Genomic DNA, 23,152 nt, shown 5'->3' with positions numbered 1-23,152 from the left:
GTGAACTCACAACTCGGCATAAACGGTCTCTTATCTCTGACCTACACCCATGTTTTTGAGCTCGACCTGCGTTATCTGTATTGCAAGGGGTAGTGTCCCGAGATAAGCATTGGGGCGTTTAGGCTCATCCCAACCCTACATAATTTGAATGTAATTTAGCCTGGCCTTACATCACTTGACTTCAGTGGGCTCAGGCTGAGGATTTCTCATTTGGCACTAAGGAAGATCACTGATAGGCACCAGTATATGATGGAAGACTACAGTATGATGTAAAAATATAAAAGGTTACAAAACATTGCAAGTAGATTAACTGCAAAGGACACAGAAAGGATGTGGGTAACTGGTAGGTGACAGGAAAGGGCACCAGGAAACCTCTTATTGTTGAGGACCACAGCAGTGTGGTTTTCTGTGGCGTTAGATTACCCCCCCCCCCCATCCAAATGGGAAGGGAGGTAGGACGTAAGGCCATAAATTATAGATGGTATTACCATGAAGACTAACCTAACCACATAGAACATGGGTCTCAAGCCTTTGTCCGCTTGACTGCACAGATGTTGTGCTTTCACAAATTCTAATCATCTAAACGATTTAGCATCAGGATTGCACAATAAAACGACAACTCAGCATTTATATTTTGTAGTCTTTATTTTCATAAACACATTCAATGTATATGCCTTTTCTAATAAGATTTTCCATCAAACAGAGCTTTAAATAGGAACAAAACAAATATACATTAAGACACAACAGTATAGTTCCCCCTTAATATTATAACAAACCTCCTATATAACCTATGGAATGCCGGACTACACAAAACTAACCAATTCCACAGAAAGACAATAAAAGGATAAAATGACTCAATTTCAGATGAACATAATTATCCAAAAAAAAATGTTTTTTTTAATCAACTGTATATTTAGATAAACTGGGTATCAGTGCATCAGCATGTGATTTAGAGAAGTCCTCCTCAGGACTTTCAGTAAAACCTCTTTCAATCCAGTTACCTTCAGCAGCAGAAAGAAAAACACTATTTAAATACACTGACAAACAACACCCAGGAGAAAGCTTTACAACTTGGGCATAATGCAGATGTAATGTGGGTATAGTGTTTTTACACAGCTATAAAAGGTTAACAGTTAAGTCTCCAGTAAAATGTTTCACACCACAACGAGACCACTTCCTCGTGGTAGGAGATAAACAAGGGAAATCACTTGATACAAATCAGCCCGCTAATATCAAACAGTGAGTCAGCATCAGCTGTGCATCCAGGTGGATAAGTGTCTTTGTGATAAGCAATGGGAGAGAGTAGGCGCTCATGAATACTTTTGGCGGGCTTTGACTCAACCCCTCAGCTTTAGCAGTGCTTTGGCGTGAAAACACAAGGCTGCTATCACGCCGGGACCGTGCCTGACCCTAACTGATGGCCAGTGAACAGTGTGGGGCTAGTGATAGGGAAATGGCAGTGTCTGTGAGTAACAGAGGACCAGTGAACAGTGTGGGGCTAGTGATAGGGAAATGGCAGTGTCTGTGAGTAACAGAGGACCAGTGAACAGTGTGGGGCTAGTGATAGGGAAATGGCAGTGTCTGTGAGTAACAGAGGACCAGTGAACAGTCTGGGGCTAGTGATAGGGAAATGGCAGTGTCTGTGAGTAACAGAGGACCAGTGAACAGTGTGGGGCTAGTGATAGGGAAATGGCAGTGTCTGTGAGTAACAGAGGACCAGTGAACAGTGTGGGGCTAGTGATAGGGAAATGGCAGTGTCTGTGAGTAACAGAGGACCAGTGAACAGTGTGGGGCTAGTGATATGGAAATGGCAGTGTCTGTGAGTAACAGAGGACCAGTGAACAGTGTGGGGCTAGTGATAGGGAAATGGCAGTGTCTGTGAGTAACAGAGGACCAGTGAACAGTGTGGGGCTAGTGATAGGGAAATGGCAGTGTCTGTGAGTAACAGAGGACCAGTGAACAGTCTGGGGCTAGTGATAGGGAAATGGCAGTGTCTGTGAGTAACAGAGGACCAGTGAACAGTGTGGGGCTAGTGATAGGGAAATGGCAGTGTCTGTGAGTAACAGAGGACCGGAGAACAGGGAGATACATGTCTCTCCAGTCCAGTTGGAGAGATGCATATTTTTTCTACTGAAGCCATCCAAGCAGTACAATGGAATGCACTGTACATGCTTTAGGTGCACCATTTGTCTTTCTGTTTAAGCGTATGATTTGGAAAATTAATTAGCATGGGTGTCATGCTTGGCCAATCACCTCGCTTTAATTAGGCTACTTCATAGACAGTAACTTAGATGCAAGAACAGTACAGTAACATCATGCAAGTAATGCAGACAGTTTACACTGGCACATCCAGATTACAGGACACTGTTGAAGCCTGGTGCAATCGGGTTGGAAAGTGTAAGAACAATGAGTAGGAAGGGAGCACAGAGGGGTGAGCGGGGACATGCCAGAGCAGATCACATGACGCGTGTCAGTGTCATTAGTGTTATACGACTTCCTCCCAGACAAACATCCTAGAGCACAACATTACTCTAACATTGTTTGGAGCAGAATCTCAGACTTTTCACCTCCTCTTTCCCATAAGCAGTAGTGGTTAATTAAGAAAGTCTCAAAAATAGTAGTGCACAATTATTCTGAGGACATGGCAAAATTGCATCTTCAGTGTCACAGAATAAAGCACGGAGGTCAGGGAAATAAGGAAGCAAAAGGCCAAAGCAGCAGAATAACTCAGTTTTGTGATTTTCTGGATGATGTCATCTGATTTCATTAATTACAGTTACATCTAGATTTTGATCAAGGATATCACAGCAAAAATGTGGATTTTGTTTTTCAGGTTTTGGGGTGCTGTTTTCTGTCTGGTTTTGAATTTTGAATTTTGGTTTTGAATTCTGAGAAGTTTAGTCCAATGAATACATTCGAAGCAGAGCACCTAGCCAGGGGGCATCCAAAACAAAAGCACCTTCATTTTTTTTTAACCTTTATTTAACCAGGCAAGTCAGTTAAGAACACATTCTTATTTTCAATGACGGCCTGGGAACAGTGGGTTAACTGCCTGTTCAGGGGCAGAACGACAGATTTGTACCTTGTCAGCTCGGGGGTTTGAACTCATAACCTTCCGGTTACTAGTCCAACACTCTAACCACTAGGCTACGCTGCCGCCCGGTTTGTGGTGGGGCTGTGAGGAGAAGTGAGGCGGGATTTAGCAGCCACAGCCCCCATGGTTCTCTGGAGGCGAGTCCTGTAGACTGGTGCTCCTGTGATTGGACAACAGGTTGGCATCTCCGCCCATGCTCTCGTTCATCTTCTCACAGATGGCGTCTACCAGCCTCTCAAACACCTGCTTCACGTTGATGTTGTCCTTGGCGCTGGCCTCGAAGAACTGGAACCCTGTCAGACAGAGACGGGGAAATTAAGTGTTCGGTGTCCCCTGTTATATCTGGGTGTAAGTGTGTTCTCATGAGGTCAGTATGCCGTGGTAGTGTGACCTCTTGGTGTATAGTCTTTGCGAAGACTGCATGCTGTCGTGGATACTACTCACCAAGATCTTCGGCCAGTCTCTGGCCTTCCTCTGTGGGGACCAGCCTGTCATCCTCCAGTTCACACTTGTTTCCCACCAGGATCACCTGTGCGTTGTCCCAAGAGTATGTCTTAATCTGGTTGCCCTGTATGACCGAGGTGAGAGTAGACAAATGCACAGTCTGAGAAGGCAGCAGGGTCAATATGGAAATGATGGAACCTTCTACCTTTTACTCACCAGTCCTGAACTGCGTTGAAGGAGTCCTGGTTGGTGATGTCATACATCAGCAGGAAGCCCATGGCTCCTCTGTAGTAGGCTGTGGTGATGGTACGGTAGCGCTCCTGTCCCGCTGTGTCCTGTGGGGAACATGATGGATGGTCATTCTTTACAGGTTGGGTTTGGGAACATGTTACATTGTGTGGTATTTTGTGAGACCAGAAGGGGGCAATATTGACTAAGGCCTACAGACTTGAGATGCTAGAGGTGAGTATGTGTGTATACGCTTGTAAATATTCAGCAAGTCTAGAAAAGACTACATGATTAAACAAAGACTAATAATAACAGCTCTCTGGTGCCGCAGAGCTGTAGAGACCTGTTTATCTTACCTTTGTCATGTCCATCTTGTCAAACAACAAACCCTGGCCCACTAACAAAAACCCAGTAAGAACACGGAGAGTTTCAGATGTCGATAACAGCTCTCTGGTGCCGCAGAGCTGTAGAGACCTGTTTATCTTACCTTTATTTAACTAGGCAAGTCAGTTTAGAACAAATTCTTATTGTCAATGACGGCCTAGGAACAGTGGGTTAACTGCCTGTACAGGGGTAGAATGACAGATTAGTACCTTGTCACCTCAGGGATTTGAACTTGCAACCTTTCGGTTACTAGTCTAACATTCTAACCACTAGGCTACGCTGCCGCCCCTTTCAATTAAGTAGAGGTTGAGTGTGATGTCAGAGTTGCTTCCCTAGAAAAGGTTAAAGTCAAGCAGGTGTGGGGGTTAAATTGGCACGGCAACGATCCTTGGCCGTCGCTTGGTAACCTGGCCTGGGTCCCTCATTTGCATTGGAGGACTTCACATCACTGAATAGTGGGGTGGGTGTTTTATGAATGTTTCATTAGGGCTAATAGTGTGCAGGGTAGTCAGCCCGAACAAACTGCCACCGATTTAGAGATTGCAAGAAATAGAGCTGTTCTCAACTTAGAGCAGGTGCCGGGCTAGAGAGACAAGTGCTCTGTAAGTGAGTGAGTCGGTGTATCCGCAGCGGTGTACTTCTGTTCAATGACCTTACCCAGAAGGAGAGTCTGCGTCATCTCAGGGTCATTTTTGTTTCATTTATGAATGAAGGATACCAGATGCAGATCTTACCTGATATGTGCAGACATGATCAAATATTTGGCATCGTAATGGATCTTACAGGAGCACTAACCAAATACACTGTCCCCATGGCTCACACTGTCTCCACAACTATCTATACACCAAGTAAAGAAAATACTGCCCAAAAGCATATGCATGATGACAATAAGTGTAAAATGGTTGGGGGTCAGAGCCATTGATGTCACTAGGACCCTTCTCAGCAAGCGTCACCTGGTCCTGCCGCCCAAACAAAGCAGGGACACAATCTAAGCCCTGGGCTTTGTGGTTCCGACACCAGGTGTGTCATTGTGCAGTTAACATATTGCCATGCGGTGTATCCTCCTAGAATAAACAGTATGGTTCAGGTTGAGGTAATGGTTCTATAGAAGGCTTCAAATTAAACTAATTTTTAAAACCACGAGAAAACATTTTTTTCAAGCCTTTCATGCCACAGACGCGGAGGAAAGCTTGCAGCAGTGTGGACAGCGCACCACCTGTACACCCTTCATAGATTGGTGAGGCTCAGAGGGTTTGAGTGAAAACAGGGCGCTGCAGATTAAACGCCATCCAAATAGGGTTGTTCATTAACTGTACACTTGCTCTCGAAGCCAGGGCTCATTTATTGAACATGGTTGCTACTTCCACACCTCCAATGTATGAGGCAAACTGAGGAAGGTTTCATTGTTCTCTGATTTGAAAATCACTGGATGCTCATCGGATGGCATTCAGTGATCCCAGCCACCACTGACGACATTAAGCCAAATCACGTGTCCTAGGTGGAAACAGGGTCAGTGCGTCAGTCAGCTTGGTTTTGGTGTGTACATTGGTGTGGACACGGTTGCTGCTGATTCATCTTGATTGAATACAATACCATATAGGATGTTTGTCTTGTTTAAACAGCATTCACTGTACGTGGAAATAGTTTGCTTTGAAACACTTTCAGACGTCAGGGGACTAGGCTAAAGAGAAATACATTGTAGAAATCTGGTAGCTCTGTAATTCAAGTATTTTCACAGAACCTGATATTTTTTCACACTAATTTGTCTTTTGACCAATCGTTCAGCTTTGAAAAAGAACTGATGTGAAAAGATCTGTGGTTGGTCAAAAGACCAATAATTGGAAAATGGATCAGAATTGGTCTGCCTGTCCAAGCACAGCCTTAGTCTCGAGAGCATGTGGTACAAGCAGCAGCAACACATTGCAGTAGCTTGAGATGAGAAACCAAGTTTTCTGCAGAACATACAAGAGAGACAGAGGATAAAATCATTGGTGGAAAAAATACTCAATTGTCATACTTGAGTAAAAGCAAAGATACCTTAAAAGACCTCTAGTGACTACCCATCCCACATGCGGGAGCGTAATCATCGATTGACACTAATTAGCACAACGCAACGGACATAAATATTCCTAGAAAATATTCCTATTCATGAAAATCACAATTGAAATATATTGAGACACAGCTTAGCATTTTGTTAATCACCCTGTCATCTCAGATTTTCAAAATGTTCTTCACGTTTGGCTGAGAAATCGCCCGGAAATTGCAGTCACGAAAACACCGAAAAATATTCCAAATGAGCTCCATAATATCGACAGAAACATGGCAAACGTTGTTTATAATCAATCCTCAAGGTGTTTTTCAAATATCTATTCAATAATATATCCGCCGGGACAATTCGTTTTTCAGTAGGAAAATTGGAATAATGGCTACCTCTGTATTTTACGCGAGAGTCACTCTGGGAGCCATCAGGTGACCACTTGCGCAATGTAGCCGCTTACGGGTATTCTTCAACATAAATGCGTAAATCTACGTCACAATGCTGTAGACACCTTCGGGAATACGGAGAAAGAGTAATCTGATTGATAGCCCATTCACTGCTCAATAGGGACGCAGCGCTTTCAAAACATGAGGCACTTCCGGATTGGATTTTTCTCAGGCTTTCGCCTGCAACATCAGTTCTGTTATACTCACAGAAAATATTTTTACAGTTTTGGAAACTTTAGAGTGTTTTCTATCCTAAGCTGTCACTTATATGCATATTCTAGCATCTTGTCCTGACAGAATTTCCCATTTACTACGGGAACGTTATTTTTCCAAAAATGAAAATACTGCCCCCTAGTCACAATAGGATAATAGAAAATGACTGAAGTGAAAGTCACCCAATAAAATACTACAGTGCCTTGCGAAAGTATTCGGCCCCCTTGAACTGAAAACTGCTGTTCACAAAAGCTCTCCATCCAACCTCACTGAGCTCGAGCTGTTTCGCATGGAGAAATGGGGAAAAAATTCAGTCTCTCGATGTGCAAAACTGATAAAGACATACCCCAAGCGACTTACAGCTGTCATCGCAGCAAAAGGTGGCGCTACAAAGTATTAACTTAAGGGGGCTGAATAACTTTGCACGCCCAATTTTTCAGTTTTTGATTTGTTAAAAAAGGTTGAAATATCCAATAAATGTTGTTCCACTTCATGATTGTGTCCCACTTGTTGTTGATTCTTCACAAAAAAACAGTTTTATATCTTTATGTTTGAAGCCTGAAATGTGGCAAAAGGTCGCAAAGTTCAAGGGGGCCGAATACTTTCGCAAGGCACTGTACTTAAGTCTTAAAGCGTCTGGTTTTAAATGTACTTAATTACAGTGGTGAAAAAATTGATAAATCGTCATGCTTAAGGTAAAAAATGACATACTATAAATCTAATTCCTTATATTAAGGAAACCCAATGGCGTGATTTACAGAAAGCCAGGGGCACACTCCAACACTCAGACATCTTTTAAAAATGCAGTATTTGTGTTTAGTGGTCCACCAGATGCGTTATATTGATAGGTGTGTGAATTGGACCATATTGTTGTCCTGACTGAGCATTCAAAATGTAATGTATACTTTTGGGTGTCAAGGAAAGTGTATGGGAGTAATAAAGTACATATTTTCTTTAGGAATAAAATGGAGTAAAAGTTGTCAAATATTAATTGTAAAGTACCCCCAAACAATAACTTAAGTAGTACTTCAAAGTATTTTTACACAACTGTGTAAAATGCAAGGGCCTTGCAGATGAAAGTTGGTGATTGACCCACTATAGAATTATCAGCCATCTGTCAGAAAAACACAATTCAATAGCAAAGGATTTGGCCTATGGATTTATATTCTGGTTTAATACAGAAGACAACTTTCCTCTTGATGGGATGTGTATGTGAGTCCACTATGATGGCAAAAATGTGGCACAAAGGTGGCAATCATGTTGTAGAGACCATAGCTGGCATGTGGGACAAAATGCATAAGGCTAACTCACCCATATCTGTAGCTTTATCCTTTTCTCATTGCGGAAGACGGTCTTGACCTTGAAGTCTATGCCCACAGTGGAGACAAAGGCTGAGGTGAAGGAGTCATCAGCATAGCGGAACAGGAAGCTGGTCTTCCCCACACTGCTGTTGCCAATGATCAGCAGCTTGAACATGTAGTCAAAGTTCTGGTCAGCCGCATCCTTCTGGGCAGGCTGCTGCTGAAGGCGAGAGTCATTCACTGACGCCATCTAGAAGGGAAGGCAGAGGTGTGAGAGGTGATACTACAGCTCAGGGTGAATTAAACACAATCATCAGGTTAGAGGCTCGTAAGTAAGCCTTTCACTGTTTGTAGTCGGCGCATGTGACACAACATTTGATGAGTCATTCAATTTCATACCAACAGTTGGTAGGTAAAATCAACAGGCCAGGCCCAGTCCCCGAAATTGTTATGATCCAGTAACGAAGGGTTGCGGGGAGTTTAAAACCTGCTCGTCATAGCTATTATGACTCAGTCACTTGCAGGCTGCAAGCATCTGCCACTGGGTATCAAGTTGCACACCATAAAGACCTTTTAGTGTCTGTCACTCATTCCTAAAAGTGGGTGTAATGACTGCAAGGAATGGGCGTGAAAGGAGAGTCCATGGTCTCCCCCCTCGTCCTCAGCTGAACAATCAGGGCTGCACACCACAGCTTCCCTCTGATGAGGACTGTCTCCTTGGATACCGGTCCAGAACATAACCACCAGGCCAATTAATGGGCCAGGCCAGCTAGCTCAGCATGTCCATCTTAAGATGTAGTGATATTTAACAACAAAGGGGAATGTAGAGGACGGTCCACAGACACTATTGTGGGGCAAAGAAAATCTGTTGTTGAAGCTGTATCGCTATGATTCCATGTTTGTGCCCACAGAGATTATAGGGTGTGAGAGTGAGTCACTGCCCCTTACTTGTAACATGGGGGATGACCTGTGCAGTAAATGTGTGAAATATGGCAAATGCATGATGTACAGGCCAAAACGATTTTGTAAAGATTCTGTGCAAAAGGCAGGTCTACTATAATAATAATAATATAATATATGCCATTTAGCAGACGCTTTTATCCAAAGCGACTTACAGTCATGTGTGCATACATTCTACGTATGGGTGGTCCTGGGAATCGAACCCACTACCCTGGCGTTACAAGCGCCATGCTCTACCAACTGAGCTACAGAAGGACCCCTATCTATAATCCCCTATCACATGGCACCAATCAAACTTTCATCTGACCATTGCTTTGCGGGTCTGAAGTCATTGGATCATAGGTCCCACACTGTGTACAAAGAATATGCGGGAAATCCATTGGATCAAATGTTGTTTTCCCCTCAGAACGTAAGCCTACTAAATCCTGGTCACATCATGCACATTTACACTGTGGCTTAAGAAGTCTTTAAGGCAAAATCATATTTGGGGAAACTGTTTTTCTACCCTAAATCTGTGACAACTGTTGTGCTGCTGAGGCAGTGAGTAGCCTACAATATCACTCAATTCAATATCCAATAATAATATTATATAATCCAGCCCAATGCTGCAGTCATACTGTCCAAATTATTCTAAGATATTAGAGACCAAAGTCACTGAATGATGAAGTGTTGAGAAACACATTGCCAAAAGTCTTTGTGGACAAGTAGCATTAGATCACTTTGACCAGGGGGTGATGAATTTAATACTGGCATGCCACCATCTGCCACAATAATCGGGTACATCTCTGACGGGACAGATTTTACATCACTGTCATCACAGAACAGGCCTCCACTTAGTAGAGTTGAAATGGGAGTCATTTTTTTATGCATTGGAGAAGCATTAGTTCTGTAAAACAAATAGAGGCCATTATGGTGAATAGGCCTAGTGTGGTCTCTCAGCTGGCACTGTTTGCAGAGTAAGGTCCCTGGCTGTTATAGGAAATTAACTCTTGGTTGGCAGCTGTCTGTTCCCTATTAAAGAATGGTCGTAAACACAGGTGAAGGAGGTAGGTTAGTAAATTGTAGTGGTTTCAGTATACCTGGACAAACTCAAATGAATAGCACAATAAGTAGGCCGATACTTTTGTGTCAACTCACTCACTCACTCTCTACCCATCATATTGAAAGTTGTCAAGTGTCCATTCTCCATCTCTATAAGCCCTTGATCATGACTCTCAGTTTCATGACATTACACATAAGTTATTGGACAAAAGGCATCTTCTGTATGGGGGAGTTTTGTTAAGAGCCCGGATGCTCAATCTGAACATTAACAAGCGTCTGTTTTGGAAGCATAAGGATCTTATCTTTCATACCAGTGAGAAATCATTTAAAAAGGTTGATTTGATACACCTTGATAGGGTTGGTGTCAGTGGAGGACGACTCCTAATAATGGCTGGAAAGGAGTGAATGACATTAATCACATGGAACCTATGTGTTTGATGCATTTTAACCATTCCACTCCAGCCATTAGCACGAGCCTGTCCTCCCCAATTAAGGTGCCACCAACCTCCTGTGGTTAGTGTTCCCACAAGGCCATATCTCCATGTTACAGAGCTTGTTTACTGAAGATAAGAGGCGACCACCTGTGCTAATTAGCCATGGAGCGTGTTCTGAACACCTGTATGTAAGCGTAACTCGGGAGGTATAGTTTTGTCAGATAGAGGCACCCATAGCTGCATAGATCTGTGCATTTTTTTTTTAAAGGATTATTTCTCGCTAATGCAAAGGCCACATAGCAAGCGATGATTTGACGTTTCAAAACGTTGAAACACAGCGTCGGGATTTTAGTTCACATGAGGTAGTCATGGATGACGCTAATGGCTGAAAACTGTAGGGAGAAGGCACATGCCGCCTAGAGTGTGACCGCTATATATATTTATGATATAGAACTGCCAAAGTAGACTCTATACAGAGAATGCGGGTGAAGAAAATCCGTCGGAGATCAAATCGCACCAGGTGCTCGAGCCTCGAGGATTAATTGGCGATGACTCGAAAACCTGTTGTCACATTATAGAAACATGTACAACTAAGTCCAGTGTACATTACATTGAGTTAAGTAAACGAGAATACAATGCCCAGCAAGTTATTTATATTTGTACATGAAGGAAGCTGGACAAAGGCGCAGAAAATATTTACAAAACTTTTTCCAACCACTTACCTAATCTATGGAAAATGAAATTCTTTGACTTTAACCTTCAATGTTATTTCCTTTCAAGTGAAGAGTGAAAGTTCCCTAGGGTCTTCAACAACCTGAATTCTCTTTCCGCCCACGGCTTTCTGCCTCACCGTTTTCCTCTGAGCGTTTGCGGAATAGAACAGGCAGCTCCCGGATCTCGTTTGTGTACAAAGGAGCACCCACCCTTCGAGAGCGCAGCAGTCAGTGTAGTGGCCACCTCACACGACAGTATTCACACAGCTATAATCTCTCACACACTTCCAGAGAGCAAATTTCCTGGTCTTTATGATCCCTCACTCCGCTCTAGCCTGTTTCGAAATAAGAACTTTCACAAATCAAGGCAGCATATACAGTATGTTTGTGTTTGACTTATGTTAATGTGTATTAAATTGTTGAAGAAAATAGGGAATACTCTCAGCTGGGTCAGTCTTCTGATCTGAATTTTGGAGATGCTTTGCAGTCTGCCAACCTCATAATTTATTAAGTATAACTCAACATTTGATAATGCAGAGTTGTAGATCATTAGAAATACACTAATGAGATCACTGGGTTTAGATTCTAAAATGTTGTGTAAGTTAATATTTTCGTACAGATATGGTAAGCCAACTTTGTAAAAGCATCCACCAGTTAATAAATCAGAATGATTTCTGTGAGTGAATAAGTGTACATCCTTGACACTTCCTGGTCTTTTAGACCAGGGTTTCCCAAACTCGGTCCTAGGGCCCCCTTTAGGTGCATGTTTTGGTTTTTGCTCAAGCACTACACGGCTGATTCAAATAATCAAAGCCACCATGGCTTTGATGGTTAGTGCTAGGGCAAAAAATAAAATGAGCACAGAGTTTTGGAAATCCTGTTTGACACTACCACATAGTCACTACTTAGGAATTCCAGAAATCAGCAGTGTGTGAAATGTTTTTTCTACTACTGCACATGAAGGGTACTTTGTTTTCTAGTTCACACAGCTTACTTCTAGCAGCACCATATCCACCATACCAACACCACCAGTTTGTGGCTCATTGACCAGCTGTGGTATCTGGGTAATGTAACATGGGGAGTGAATGAGTTTGGTTGTGGTGTACCAGTATGTATTTAGATAATTTGGTATTTTCCTTTTTTTGAAAAGTAAACAAAGAAATTACAGAATTGGTGGCCTGGTTTACCTCTAATTACATAGGGAGAGATTTCTCTTGAAATCTCTCCTAATCAGAGAGTAGGTGAATTTGTGCTGCTGGAGTTCAAAGAATGCTATTTCCTTGTGCCACTTAAGCCTGACTGACAAGGCTCATCTCAAGAGGAAGTCTTTCCTTCTGAGCCAAGAGGAGTGGCCCAGACTGCTGAGAGACATGAAGTATAGGCATAATAAGGAATCTAAACAAGATATCCTATGACACTGTCACTCTCTTTCCATATTAAACGGTTTCATCATGATGATTTATGCAGCAGTAGTTTGTGTCGGGGGGCTAGGGTCAGTTTGTTATAGTAGTACTTATCCTGTCTTATCAAATCAATTGTATTTATATAGCCCTTCGTACATTGTTCACCCTCCCACTCCTAGGCCAGACCACACTCAATCATTTGACCCACTGAAGAGATGATTTTTCAGTAAAGACTTAAAGGTTGAGACCGAGTTTGCGTCTCTGACATGGGTAGGCAGACCGTTCCATAAAAATGGAGCTCTATAGGAGAAAGCCCTGCCTCCAGCTGTTTGCTTAGAAATTCTAGGGACAATTAGGAGGCCTGCGTCTTGTGACCGTAGCGTACGTGTAGGTATGTACGGCAGGACCAAATCAGAGAGATAGGTAGGAGCAAGCCCATGTAAAGCCCATGTAGGTTAGCAGTAAAACATTGAAATCAGCCCTTGCTTTGACAGGAAGCCAGTGTAGGGAGGCTAGCACTGGAATAATATGATCATTTTTTTTGGTTCTAGTCAGGATTCTAGCAGCCGTATTTAGCACCAACTGAAGTTTATTTAGTGCTTTATCCGGGTAGCCGGAAAGTAGAGCATTGCAGTAGTCTAACCTAGAAGTGACAAAAGCATGGATTAATTTTTCTGCATCATTTTTGGACAGAGTTTCTGATTTTTGCAATGTTACGTAGATGGAAAAAAGCTGTCCTTGAAATGTTCTTCAAAAGAGAGATCAGGGTCCAGAGTAACGCCGAGGTCCTTCACAGTTTTATTTGAGACGACTGTACAACCAATAAGATTAATTGTCAGATTCAACAGAAGATCTCTTTGTTTCTTGGGACCTTATCCAGTGTCCTATGTGAATTTAAGTATGCTCTCTCTTAATTCTCTCTTTCTTTCTCTCTCTCGGAGGACCAGAGCCCTAGGACCATCTGACATGATGACTCCTTGCTGTCCCCAGTCCACCTGGCTGTTCTGCCTTATTATTATTCGACCATGCTGGTCATTTATGAACATTTGAACATCTCGGCCATGTTCTGTTATAATCTCCACCCGGCACAGCCAGAAGAGGACTGGCCACCCCACATAGCCTGGTTCCTCTCTAGGTTTCTTCCTAGGTTTTGGCCTTTCTAGGGAGTTTTTCCTAGCCACCGTGCTTCTACACCTGCATTGCTTGCTGTTTGGGGTTTTAGGCTGGGTTTCTGTACTGCACTTTGAGATATTAGCTGATAGGGCTATATAAATAAATGTTATTTTTGATTTGCCACTGTAAACTAACTATTCTGAGTCAAAATCTCAACATTGTAGTTTGACATTAACACTAATAAAGATACATGCATGCAGCTAAAACAACCAGACTAGAAGCCTTTTCACTCACTCTGAAACACCATTAGTTTTGGGTTCTGTCCAGTTATCCATTAGTGATATTTTAACTTTATTAAGACATCATCCCTCTACTCCCAGGCTTGCCAGCAAAGCACTGGTCGGTCCATTTATTCAAAGCTGTTTAAAAAAAATGTGATGTCCATCACAATAATGAAGTTAGAACCAGTCTGTTCCAAGAGGTGGGCACTAACTGTGTGGTCTGGTCTCAATATGTTGCATGTTATTGACCCAGTATTGCACCTGATTTTCCAAAGAAAATGCTCAAACTGTAGGAGAGTGCATTTCCTGAATCCATCAAGGGTAACAACTCAAACTGAACTTTATTTTTTCTTGTTTCAACATAAAAAAATGACTTAATATTATTGGTGCTATTGAATTCATTATTTGTAGGAATTTCCATAATTGTGATTTATTCACAGTACATCATTCTGTGCAACAACCCTGAGCTAAATATTAAATTGTTAAAAAATAACTGCCTGATGATTGTAAAAATAAATGTTCTGCAGACAGTACCCTCTAGTGGAAGTCATAAGCAATACAATGTCCCATCCTTTATCCCATCAGAAGCTTGTGCTTTTCAAAAAAAATGTATCTTCAAGTTCTGTGTAAGTGTTAAACCTCCGTTTTAAGACCAGAAATAATTTGACATTGTGTGCTGTTTTCTATTGACAGGTGAAACAATTAGATTAAAAAGGTACATTAAAAAAAATATGGTTAAGCATTGTTTGAGGGCCGTATGCATCAAGCGTCTCATTAGGAGTGCTGAACTAAGATCCATATGTAATATGCCTAAAGCTGCATTTACACAGGCAGCCAATTCTGATATTTTTCCCCCACTAATTGGTCTTTTGACCAATGACATCTTTTCAGATTTTTTCCAGAGCTATGTAATAATATTTATGATTTAAAGGCAAAAATCCTACATCAGCACTCCTACTCTGAGACACTTGATACATACATCCTCTCATTGACAGACAATATGAAAACCTGTCACCAAACACCACATATACACAATCTCTAAATGGTGTGTAAATTGAGAGCTGTGTACACTATGTTGGTGGTTGTGCAGATAAAGCCAATCAGGTTGCATAGGTTGGACAGACCATGATAGTGGCCAAAGGTGCTCTTGTAGGCCTTGTACTTGGGGTCCTGCTCCCTGAGTTTGGCGTAGGCTTCCCTCTGGCTCCCTATCCCTATTTGGTTCCCCAGGCCATGCTCCTGCTCCACCTCCCGCAGCTTGAACATGACCTCTGTGGCAGACGGGCCAAACCACTGTGCGTTTAGACCTGCCATGATGACTGCCACAAAGTACAGGGCCATCTATAGGGGAAGAACAATTTTTATTCAGAATTGTCAATAACATAGGTGACGTCTATAATGTAGATACAACCATTATCTAAATCGGAAATAATCTTTACATGTTGATTGTGCAGGCTGTAACGCTTCACCAGTACAGATTGAATCCTGCCCTAAATTACAAAACAGAATGTGATATAACCTGCAGGCTTTCGTGCCAATCCAGCAGCTCTCTGGGGTGGTAGACTGCATACACAGCCAGGCTGACAAAGTTGCTGCCCAGTAAGCAATAGAAATAGACAGGGAACAGCTTGCTTTGCACCAGCCCAAAGGTGTGCAGTGTTACCTGCTTCCCCAGTGTAAAACCTGTGGGTGGGAAAAGAGATAATGTAAGTGAGAGAAATGGGGTGACAAATACAGTGCCTCAAATTCTTAATTTTAACTTTTGATATGCCACTTCAAGTGTTAGCAAAACCCTACAATCTAACAGATTTCCTCTGCTCATCCACTATCGATCCCAATATCATCACCTGCTATAAAGGAGACCCACAACTGCATTCCCCATGCGAAAGACAGCACCAGCAGGTGCAGCACTTTTACCAAATCTGTAGGCTCCCCTTCGGTGACCATGGTATTAATCTGGGGGACAAAAATAGAAAAAGTCCCAGATAAATGTTAGCAAGCAAACCAGATAATGAAACATTCATTTACAGCATTGGGGACATAAAACCCCCAAAAACATCCCCACACAAAATCACTAATTCTACAAAGACCTTTTGAAACCCCCTTAAAACAGCATCATTTGATGACTGGAAAGTGGTCCGTCTACACGTGCAAGCTTGATTAGCATGCAAGTGATAGAGGCTTCGAGAGAAAAGAGTTCTGACCTGTTTACTAAGACTAATACTTCAAAGTTGGATAGCTAGCTAACAAAAAAATCTAAAAATGATACTGTTGAGGATTAAATACTTAATTCAATATCACATTTTGGGAATTGGAAACCATGAGTGGAATGGCATTTGTCAGATAAACTACAAATGTCGCTAGCACAACCCATAGTAACTCGCTAGCTAGGTGAGTTACACAACTGCGCGCATGTAGTGTTGCAGTGCATTCCAAAGAGAGGAAAGTGGCTTCTTACTTGTTTGTCTTCTTTTTTCCTTCCAAAAACTCTACTGAAAAATAACTACCTGCATGTGGTATGTTGACTGAAGGGAAACACTCTTTTCGCAACTCCCGTTGATCGAACACTAGAACAACACTTCCTCTCTCAAACGTCAATTGCCATTAACCACGCCCCCCAAGTAATATCTACAAATCACATTATCACAAAATACATATTACGTTAAATTATAAACCACAAACCAATTATCAATGAGATAGAACGTATCCCCGCCTTGTCATTGTGACGCCGTTTTTTTCCACCCACATACAATTAACTTAGCTCAGGCCAGTTGACATGGAGGACAAGAGGGCCTTGGTGAGTAGAAAACACATTTGGCACTCAATGTCATACAGTACCAAAATAGTTAGAATGATTTTTCAATACAATGTCGATTGTTGTTTCAGTGTGAACCACTGCCCCTTCCCGCTGAAGGTGTGTAAGTGTTATTGTGTCAATGTGATCATCAGAAAGTAAAATAACTTGACAATGCCTGGTGTAATACTGCATGGTCATTGTTCACTGACTTTCTTGAGTTGTCTTCTAGTAGCAGGAGGTGAATCTCAGGAGTCTCTCCGAGATGTGGAAAGAATTAGGTCAGAGGTTGAAACACAAGCCAAGGTGACTAACTGCTTCCTGTAGAATGTTGTATTCTTCCCATATTCACTATTGTCTACTGTTTTATTTGATGGCTTATATTGGTTACTGTTTTATTCAGGGGATATTGTTTCAATTAATATTTGTTGTTTTGTAGACTATTGATTCCCTGTGCCAAACTCTGTCCATGCAAGAGGCAGAGAGAACCCAGAATCTCAATACCATGGCAGTCCTTCAATGTAAGGGAGGACACAACACAATCACGCCTGAAACACACCTGACTCTTGATTCCCTGATTATTATTATTTTTTGAATGCATGGGTTACTCTTTATTTGAGTTGAACCCTCTGTCATAAGGGCTAAATAGCACTGTCATAACAATGACTTAAATATGACATAAACTGTCCTCCTGTCCTCGTTCCTCCAGCCCAGCACTTTTGAGGGCCTAGGCTGTGAGGTCTCCACTGAGCTCCACTACCTGCGCACTCTCCTGTCCCACTCTCCCTGCTCCTGTCCTACTCTCCAAGCCTCATGCTCCAGCACTCACCCCTCAGATATCCAGAGGCAGGCTGCCATCAACCACATCTCTCAGGAACTCTACCACAGGTAGATCTGGATAAGTCAGTCTGGAGTGTGGTGTGGTGGGGATACTTTGGTGAACTACACTTGCATGATGATAAGCAGACTTTAGCTCAGTGGGATAATGCAGTAATAACATGTAATTCCCTCTCCATATTTGTCTGTGTATGTTGTCTGTTTCTTCAGTCGAAGAGTCCTGTGGGAGCAGATTGCTGAGCTAAGGGAGGAAGTCCACAACTTTCATGGCCTGTTTAGCAAGTTTGATTTTATGTTTTTCAGAACAAGACCCCCTTCCATGATGTTGTTCTAATGGAGGCTTTTTATAAACCTTACTCAAGTTTTCCTTTCCTTTTTAGAAAAACTAAGAGACGAAACTATGCGCAGATTGACAGAGAAATACTGCAAATATTATAAGAGCTCAGAGCTCAGAGCTCACATTTCTCTCCCCCAAATCACTTTGACATGAATGATTTCACTCATCAAACAAATTATACAAACTTTACACTTGAAACAATCTTCTGAACTATACATGGGTTATAATGATTTGGACTGCTGAAGCTTATCTCATGTTATGTGACATGTTCTGGAATATATATCTCCATTTTCAGTGCTTGGAGAGGATGATTGACAGCTATTAGATGAAGGATGACATACTCAAACTGCAGAGGCCTCAGGAAATGCTCAGGTCAAATTTAAGGTGAAAGTTCTGGTGTGAGGTTAGAGTAGACGAGCATGGCAAGCAATCTGACAGACTGCTATTCCTAAATGAATTATGATGATGCATCCTTATAACAAGTGTTCTCCCCTAGGTCAGATGTTTCTGAGTTACAGAATAAGCTTCAAACTATAACAATATCGAAAGGCAAGGCTCCCAATAAAACGGGTAAGATATCTGGTAATTAACTTTCTGTTGATCTACAAAAGATACAGCATTTGCATTGAAATAAAAAGTGTGTTTTTCTGTTAGCTGAGATCAGTTTTCATTGCTGTGTGCATGGTCTCTTGCATCGCATACTAGGCCTAACTGAACGAATAGGACAGAGGGTTATGCCAGCCGATTCAGATTCAGGCAAAGTGGAACGTGCCAAAGGAATGACACCAAAGATCAAAGTGGAAATCAATGTGTCTGCCAGGTAAATGAAAGCACACAAATAACATTCTTTGCTGTTTCTCATCTATTACTGACAACAGTAATTCATGTTATCATCTAATTAATGACCACACTTAAATTGATGTATATGTTATAAGGGTAACCACATTAGAAGTGAATTCTTCATTTTGTCTCTGTTGCAGAAGGAAATAAAGTTCATAGCTGGAATCCTCAATCTATCTTTTGGCCTACCTTGTCTCACTGCCAAATAAAATAAAACGAGTTCTACACTGACAATTATTTTCTGTTTGAGCTTTGTGCATTCAACACATTTCTTTATCAATAATTCAGGTAAAATGCTGTTTTCTTTCCAACAATATTTATGTACTGTAGACTATTAAATACAGGAGGTTGGTGGCACCTTCATTGGGGAAGACAGGCTCATAGTAATGGCTGGAACAGAATACATGATATGGTAATCAAACTCATGAAACATTATTTCCATGTGTTTGATACCCTTCAATTTATTCCATTCCAGCCATTATTATGAGCCGTCCTCCCCTCAGCAGCCTCCTGTGGTAGACTGCATAATCAATGTATGTATATATTGTAATTATTTGGGGATTGTATCAAAGAGGTTTATAAATTCTGAGAGGCGGGTTGATAATTTGTTTGACCAATGACAACCCTAAAAAGCGCCTTAATCTTCCAATCAGATGAAAGAGTTCAGAATAATTTCCGGATACAATTTCTATTTGTTAGCGTCATTACTTGGGTCACTTATCTGGTAAGAAAATGCTTAATCCAGCGGGTTTTATTATATGGCTAACAACTAAATTATACATTCAGCACGATTTTAAATTACATGTGTAGTTCTCCTATTTAAAAAAAAATTGTGCATAGCTAGCATATTACAAATACAGCGTTAGTTAGCTAACACAAGCTAACTTTGTTTTCCTCGCGCTCTAACGTTACTAGCTATTACTATCTAGCTGCCTCTTCAGAAATCATCCAAAAATAAACGGTTCATGCAATTAACAATATTGTTGGAAATGGACTTGTATAATTTGCAGGACGTTTTGTATAAAAGGCAACATTGTTGAGCTCCTATTTTATAGCTGCAAGCTAAAAACAAAAGTCCATGCGCGATGGCGGGGAATTTAGCTACTACACTCTTGTGTAGTGTGAACATGGCCCCAACAAGAGAAAAGTAACGTTAATCATCGACATCGGACTAAATGATCGGAAATATCATGTGAATTTATGTGGAAAATACGGTTAGAAATATGTTTGTTTACACAAGCGTGATGTATTAGCTCGCACATGCGTACTAGTAGATGGTCTATAGCGGCAGAATATTGATGCATTTATAACATCTCGTACATTTCCAAATAGGGGCATAGGGCTGGGGAAAATACATTAACGCACCTCCAACTCGTAATTACCAATGGGAAACTTCTCTGTCACCCCTGTGCTCCAATTTGCTCTACTGCCCATATGATGAACTCTGTCTCTGACAAGGCCAATACCTCGATAACAGCCATTTCAGCAGTTCAATTCAACAACAAAACATGATTTATAAAAGTGTTATTATAACACTAATATGTATATGAGCATGAAAGCTGTACTTTTTCGTTCATGGTTGACACAGCTTGTTTGCCATTAACCGGCAATCAGCATTCTCAACGAGTTCAAAGCACATGAACCCACACATTAGTTGTTCCCAGTTTACAAGTAGTATTTTTCAAAATTACGAGATGAACGCAGCATGACTGTCCAAAATCAAATGAATATCAGCATCATACACTAGCTATAATATATGCTAGCTAACACGATTGACCTAATTATTCATTGAATTTGACCGTCAACAGAACTTGTTTTGTGAACTCCAAAAAATGTAGCTATTGTATTTTACAGGTTATACATCGAGAATGGGACGCCGAAAGTCAAAGAGGAAGCCACCTCCCAAAAAGAAACTGACGGGTAACTTGGACACCCAATTCACCTGTCCCTTTTGTAACCACGAGAAGTCCTGTGATGTCAAAATGTAAGTTGTGTTGAACAGTATATGGTCTGGCTGTAAAATATGATCACTGATTACATGTTGATACATATCCTAACACCCTATCCAAAGGCACATTTTTTTTTTTTTTTCAGGGAACGCACTCGAAACACAGGGATAATATCGTGCACCGTCTGCTTGGAAGAATTCCAGACTCCCATTACTTGTATCCTTTTGATTATTTGATTGGATCACTATATTCACTTATCTACACACCATATAGCTCACAGATTGGCTTGTGTATTTGTAAAATAAATAAATATATATAAATAACAAATAAAAGCAATCTCTTTACAACTGTACCTCCCAAATGAACTTTTCCTTGACATTTGTCTCCAGATCTTTCAGAACCAGTGGATGTTTACAGTGATTGGATAGATGCTTGCGAAGCAGCCAATCAGTAGGTGACGTCCCCCTGACTATTCTTGCCTGACCTCACCCCTCATTCCCTATGATGGGTCACATATCTCTGGCTGGGCCAGGGCCTTGTCAAGTAGTGATTGTGGAGAACAAACAAAGACAGATAACACATCTGTGAAATCTTCAGTGTCTACACACTAATGGATTTGATATGAAGAAAGATACACTTCCTGTCCTCCCTCTCTGTGGCAGGGTGGGATGTGGGTAGGGCAATGAAATGTCCCAATGGTCCTGATCTTTGAGAATCCCACTAAGTTTCAAACCACCTCATCATTTGTTATGTTTTACAGGTAAGCCTGTTGGTGGATATGTTTTTAGACTTTCCCAAGCTGCCATGTACCCCTTTAATGGTAGGTTACATTTGTAAAAATTGAAAAGGGGTGATTCTGTAGTTTTTTGTTTGATGTCATGATTTTTATTTCAATTATGTTTTTTTTTTGTATGGGAATGACTTGATCAATAAACACATCAATGTAATTCACACCTAACTGCATCTGTCACATACCGCTGAAATGGTTCAAATATCTAGAACAAATATGAATGAAAACTCATCTGATATGGCCTGGTGGCAAGTTTTGCACTCACAACCCAAATTAATTTTTTAAAATTTTGATGTGATTTGTTGTATTGCAGCTAATTTCATTGTAAGTGAAAGCCAAATAAATACAAGATTTTCAGAATACTGAACAATTGATAGTCTGAACAACATTGACACACATTTTTAGACCAGAGGGTAATATTGCCAATTGTATTTTGACTAGGCACGGTTGGCTCTCATTCTAAACTAAAAATATTTTCTTAATGCACAACTGACTTCGTATACAGCTATTGGACATGTGACGATACAGAATAAGTTAGGTTCTTTAATAAAAGACACCTCTTGAGGCACACTTAAATCTTTACCTTAAATCTGTGGAATGTAGTTTTTTTTCAAATGTTAAAGGGATTTCAAAACACTAGATGGCACACTAATGTAGGGGGAAAAAATGCAATATGGCCTTCAGATTATGAGCTCAGCATCAAACAACGTTCCTTTTAAAGTATTAAGCCTTTAAAAAAGTTTGACAAATCATCACTATAAATTTCCAGAGGTCAGAACCTCAGGGGGGGATTCCTATTTAAAAACACATCACAATACCACCCAGTAACCGATATCAAGACCTTTTAAATGTATCTTAAAGGGATAGTTCACCCAAATGTAAAAAATGTTGTTTCCCTTTCTGTAAGGAATCTATGAACAAGGTATAACCAATCCATGCTTTGTACATGAGCATGCAAGGCATAGAGATGTGATCTGTGGAACATTCCAGGTGCAACACAGGAAGTGTCTGATCTTGAACAAACCTCTTAGCAAGCAAACAAGCCTGCTTTTCAAAGGTTTGGTCAAGCATGCACAGTTTAATGTTTAAACCATTAGCAGCTGTGTTAGGCTACATTATCCTGAGCATAAATATGTTGCAGACTAATGCTATTCATTTGCGACTGCTGGTACCAGGTGATTACTTAATGAATCCACAGAATGACTGTCACATCTTGCAGTGCTCAAAATCACATTACATTCAAGATCTGCGGTGGGTACCCCATATCATGTAGTAGTTAGTGATACAGGGTCTGCTGTATTGAGCTATGACTAAGTGGACGTTAATTAGACCGTTATCTCGTGTATAACAGTGTGCAGATGTTATGGCTCTCAATGACCTGACTTATCCGCCATCTAGTCATAAACAATTCTATCCATGTACATATTCAACAAGGTGATGCAAAGTGCAAATAGCGCAGCAATATATTAAAGCTGTGTGACATGGAAACTATAGAGGGATTATAACTTGTTT

The 23,152-nt window shown here is 41.2% G+C and overlaps 2 protein-coding genes, 1 long non-coding RNA gene and 1 pseudogene across 7 annotated transcripts; 2 read left to right on the top strand and 2 right to left on the bottom strand.

The window, feature by feature from the left end:
* Positions 1–626: 626 nt before the first annotated feature.
* LOC124000258 lies at positions 627–11,585 on the bottom strand (annotated as a pseudogene).
* Positions 11,586–14,410: 2,825 nt separating this feature from the next.
* Positions 14,411–16,703, bottom strand: LOC123999629 (transmembrane protein 205-like). Of its 2 annotated transcripts, none has more exons than XM_046305569.1 (4): positions 16,552–16,703; positions 15,941–16,049; positions 15,613–15,776; positions 14,411–15,434 (listed from the first exon to the last, which is right to left on the bottom strand). In XM_046305569.1, the coding sequence occupies exons 2-4, from the start codon at positions 16,038–16,040 to the stop codon at positions 15,132–15,134; spliced, it is 567 nt and encodes a 188-aa protein (XP_046161525.1). In that variant the 5' UTR covers positions 16,041–16,049; positions 16,552–16,703; the 3' UTR covers positions 14,411–15,131. The 2 variants fall into 2 exon arrangements, with proteins under 2 accessions (XP_046161525.1, XP_046161524.1); XM_046305568.1 differs by having other exon boundaries at positions 16,601–16,703.
* Positions 16,704–16,842: 139 nt separating this feature from the next.
* On the top strand, positions 16,843–19,135 carry LOC123998911. 4 transcript variants are annotated; one of them, XR_006832363.1, is made up of 8 exons: positions 16,843–16,890; positions 17,120–17,193; positions 17,327–17,408; positions 17,597–17,775; positions 18,357–18,445; positions 18,558–18,631; positions 18,767–18,881; positions 19,042–19,135. It is a non-coding gene; the product is annotated as an uncharacterized LOC123998911 (long non-coding RNA). The 4 variants fall into 4 exon arrangements; XR_006832362.1 differs by having other exon boundaries at positions 17,935–18,445; XR_006832361.1 differs by adding an exon at positions 16,980–17,007 and having other exon boundaries at positions 16,854–16,890; positions 17,597–18,445.
* Positions 19,136–19,566: 431 nt separating this feature from the next.
* LOC123998910 (transcription elongation factor 1 homolog) lies at positions 19,567–22,007 on the top strand. The gene is made up of 4 exons (XM_046304134.1): positions 19,567–19,625; positions 20,756–20,885; positions 20,996–21,066; positions 21,240–22,007. Exons 2-4 carry the CDS (start codon positions 20,770–20,772, stop codon positions 21,302–21,304), a joined length of 252 nt encoding a protein of 83 aa, XP_046160090.1. The 5' UTR covers positions 19,567–19,625; positions 20,756–20,769; the 3' UTR covers positions 21,305–22,007.
* Positions 22,008–23,152: the final 1,145 nt, after the last annotated feature.

The sequence above is a fragment of the Oncorhynchus gorbuscha genome, linkage group LG16 (assembly GCF_021184085.1).
Source record: "Oncorhynchus gorbuscha isolate QuinsamMale2020 ecotype Even-year linkage group LG16, OgorEven_v1.0, whole genome shotgun sequence".
NCBI lineage: Eukaryota > Metazoa > Chordata > Actinopteri > Salmoniformes > Salmonidae > Oncorhynchus > Oncorhynchus gorbuscha.
The sequence above is the reverse complement of the archived record's forward strand: the minus strand, read 5'-3'. Positions and strand labels throughout refer to the sequence as shown.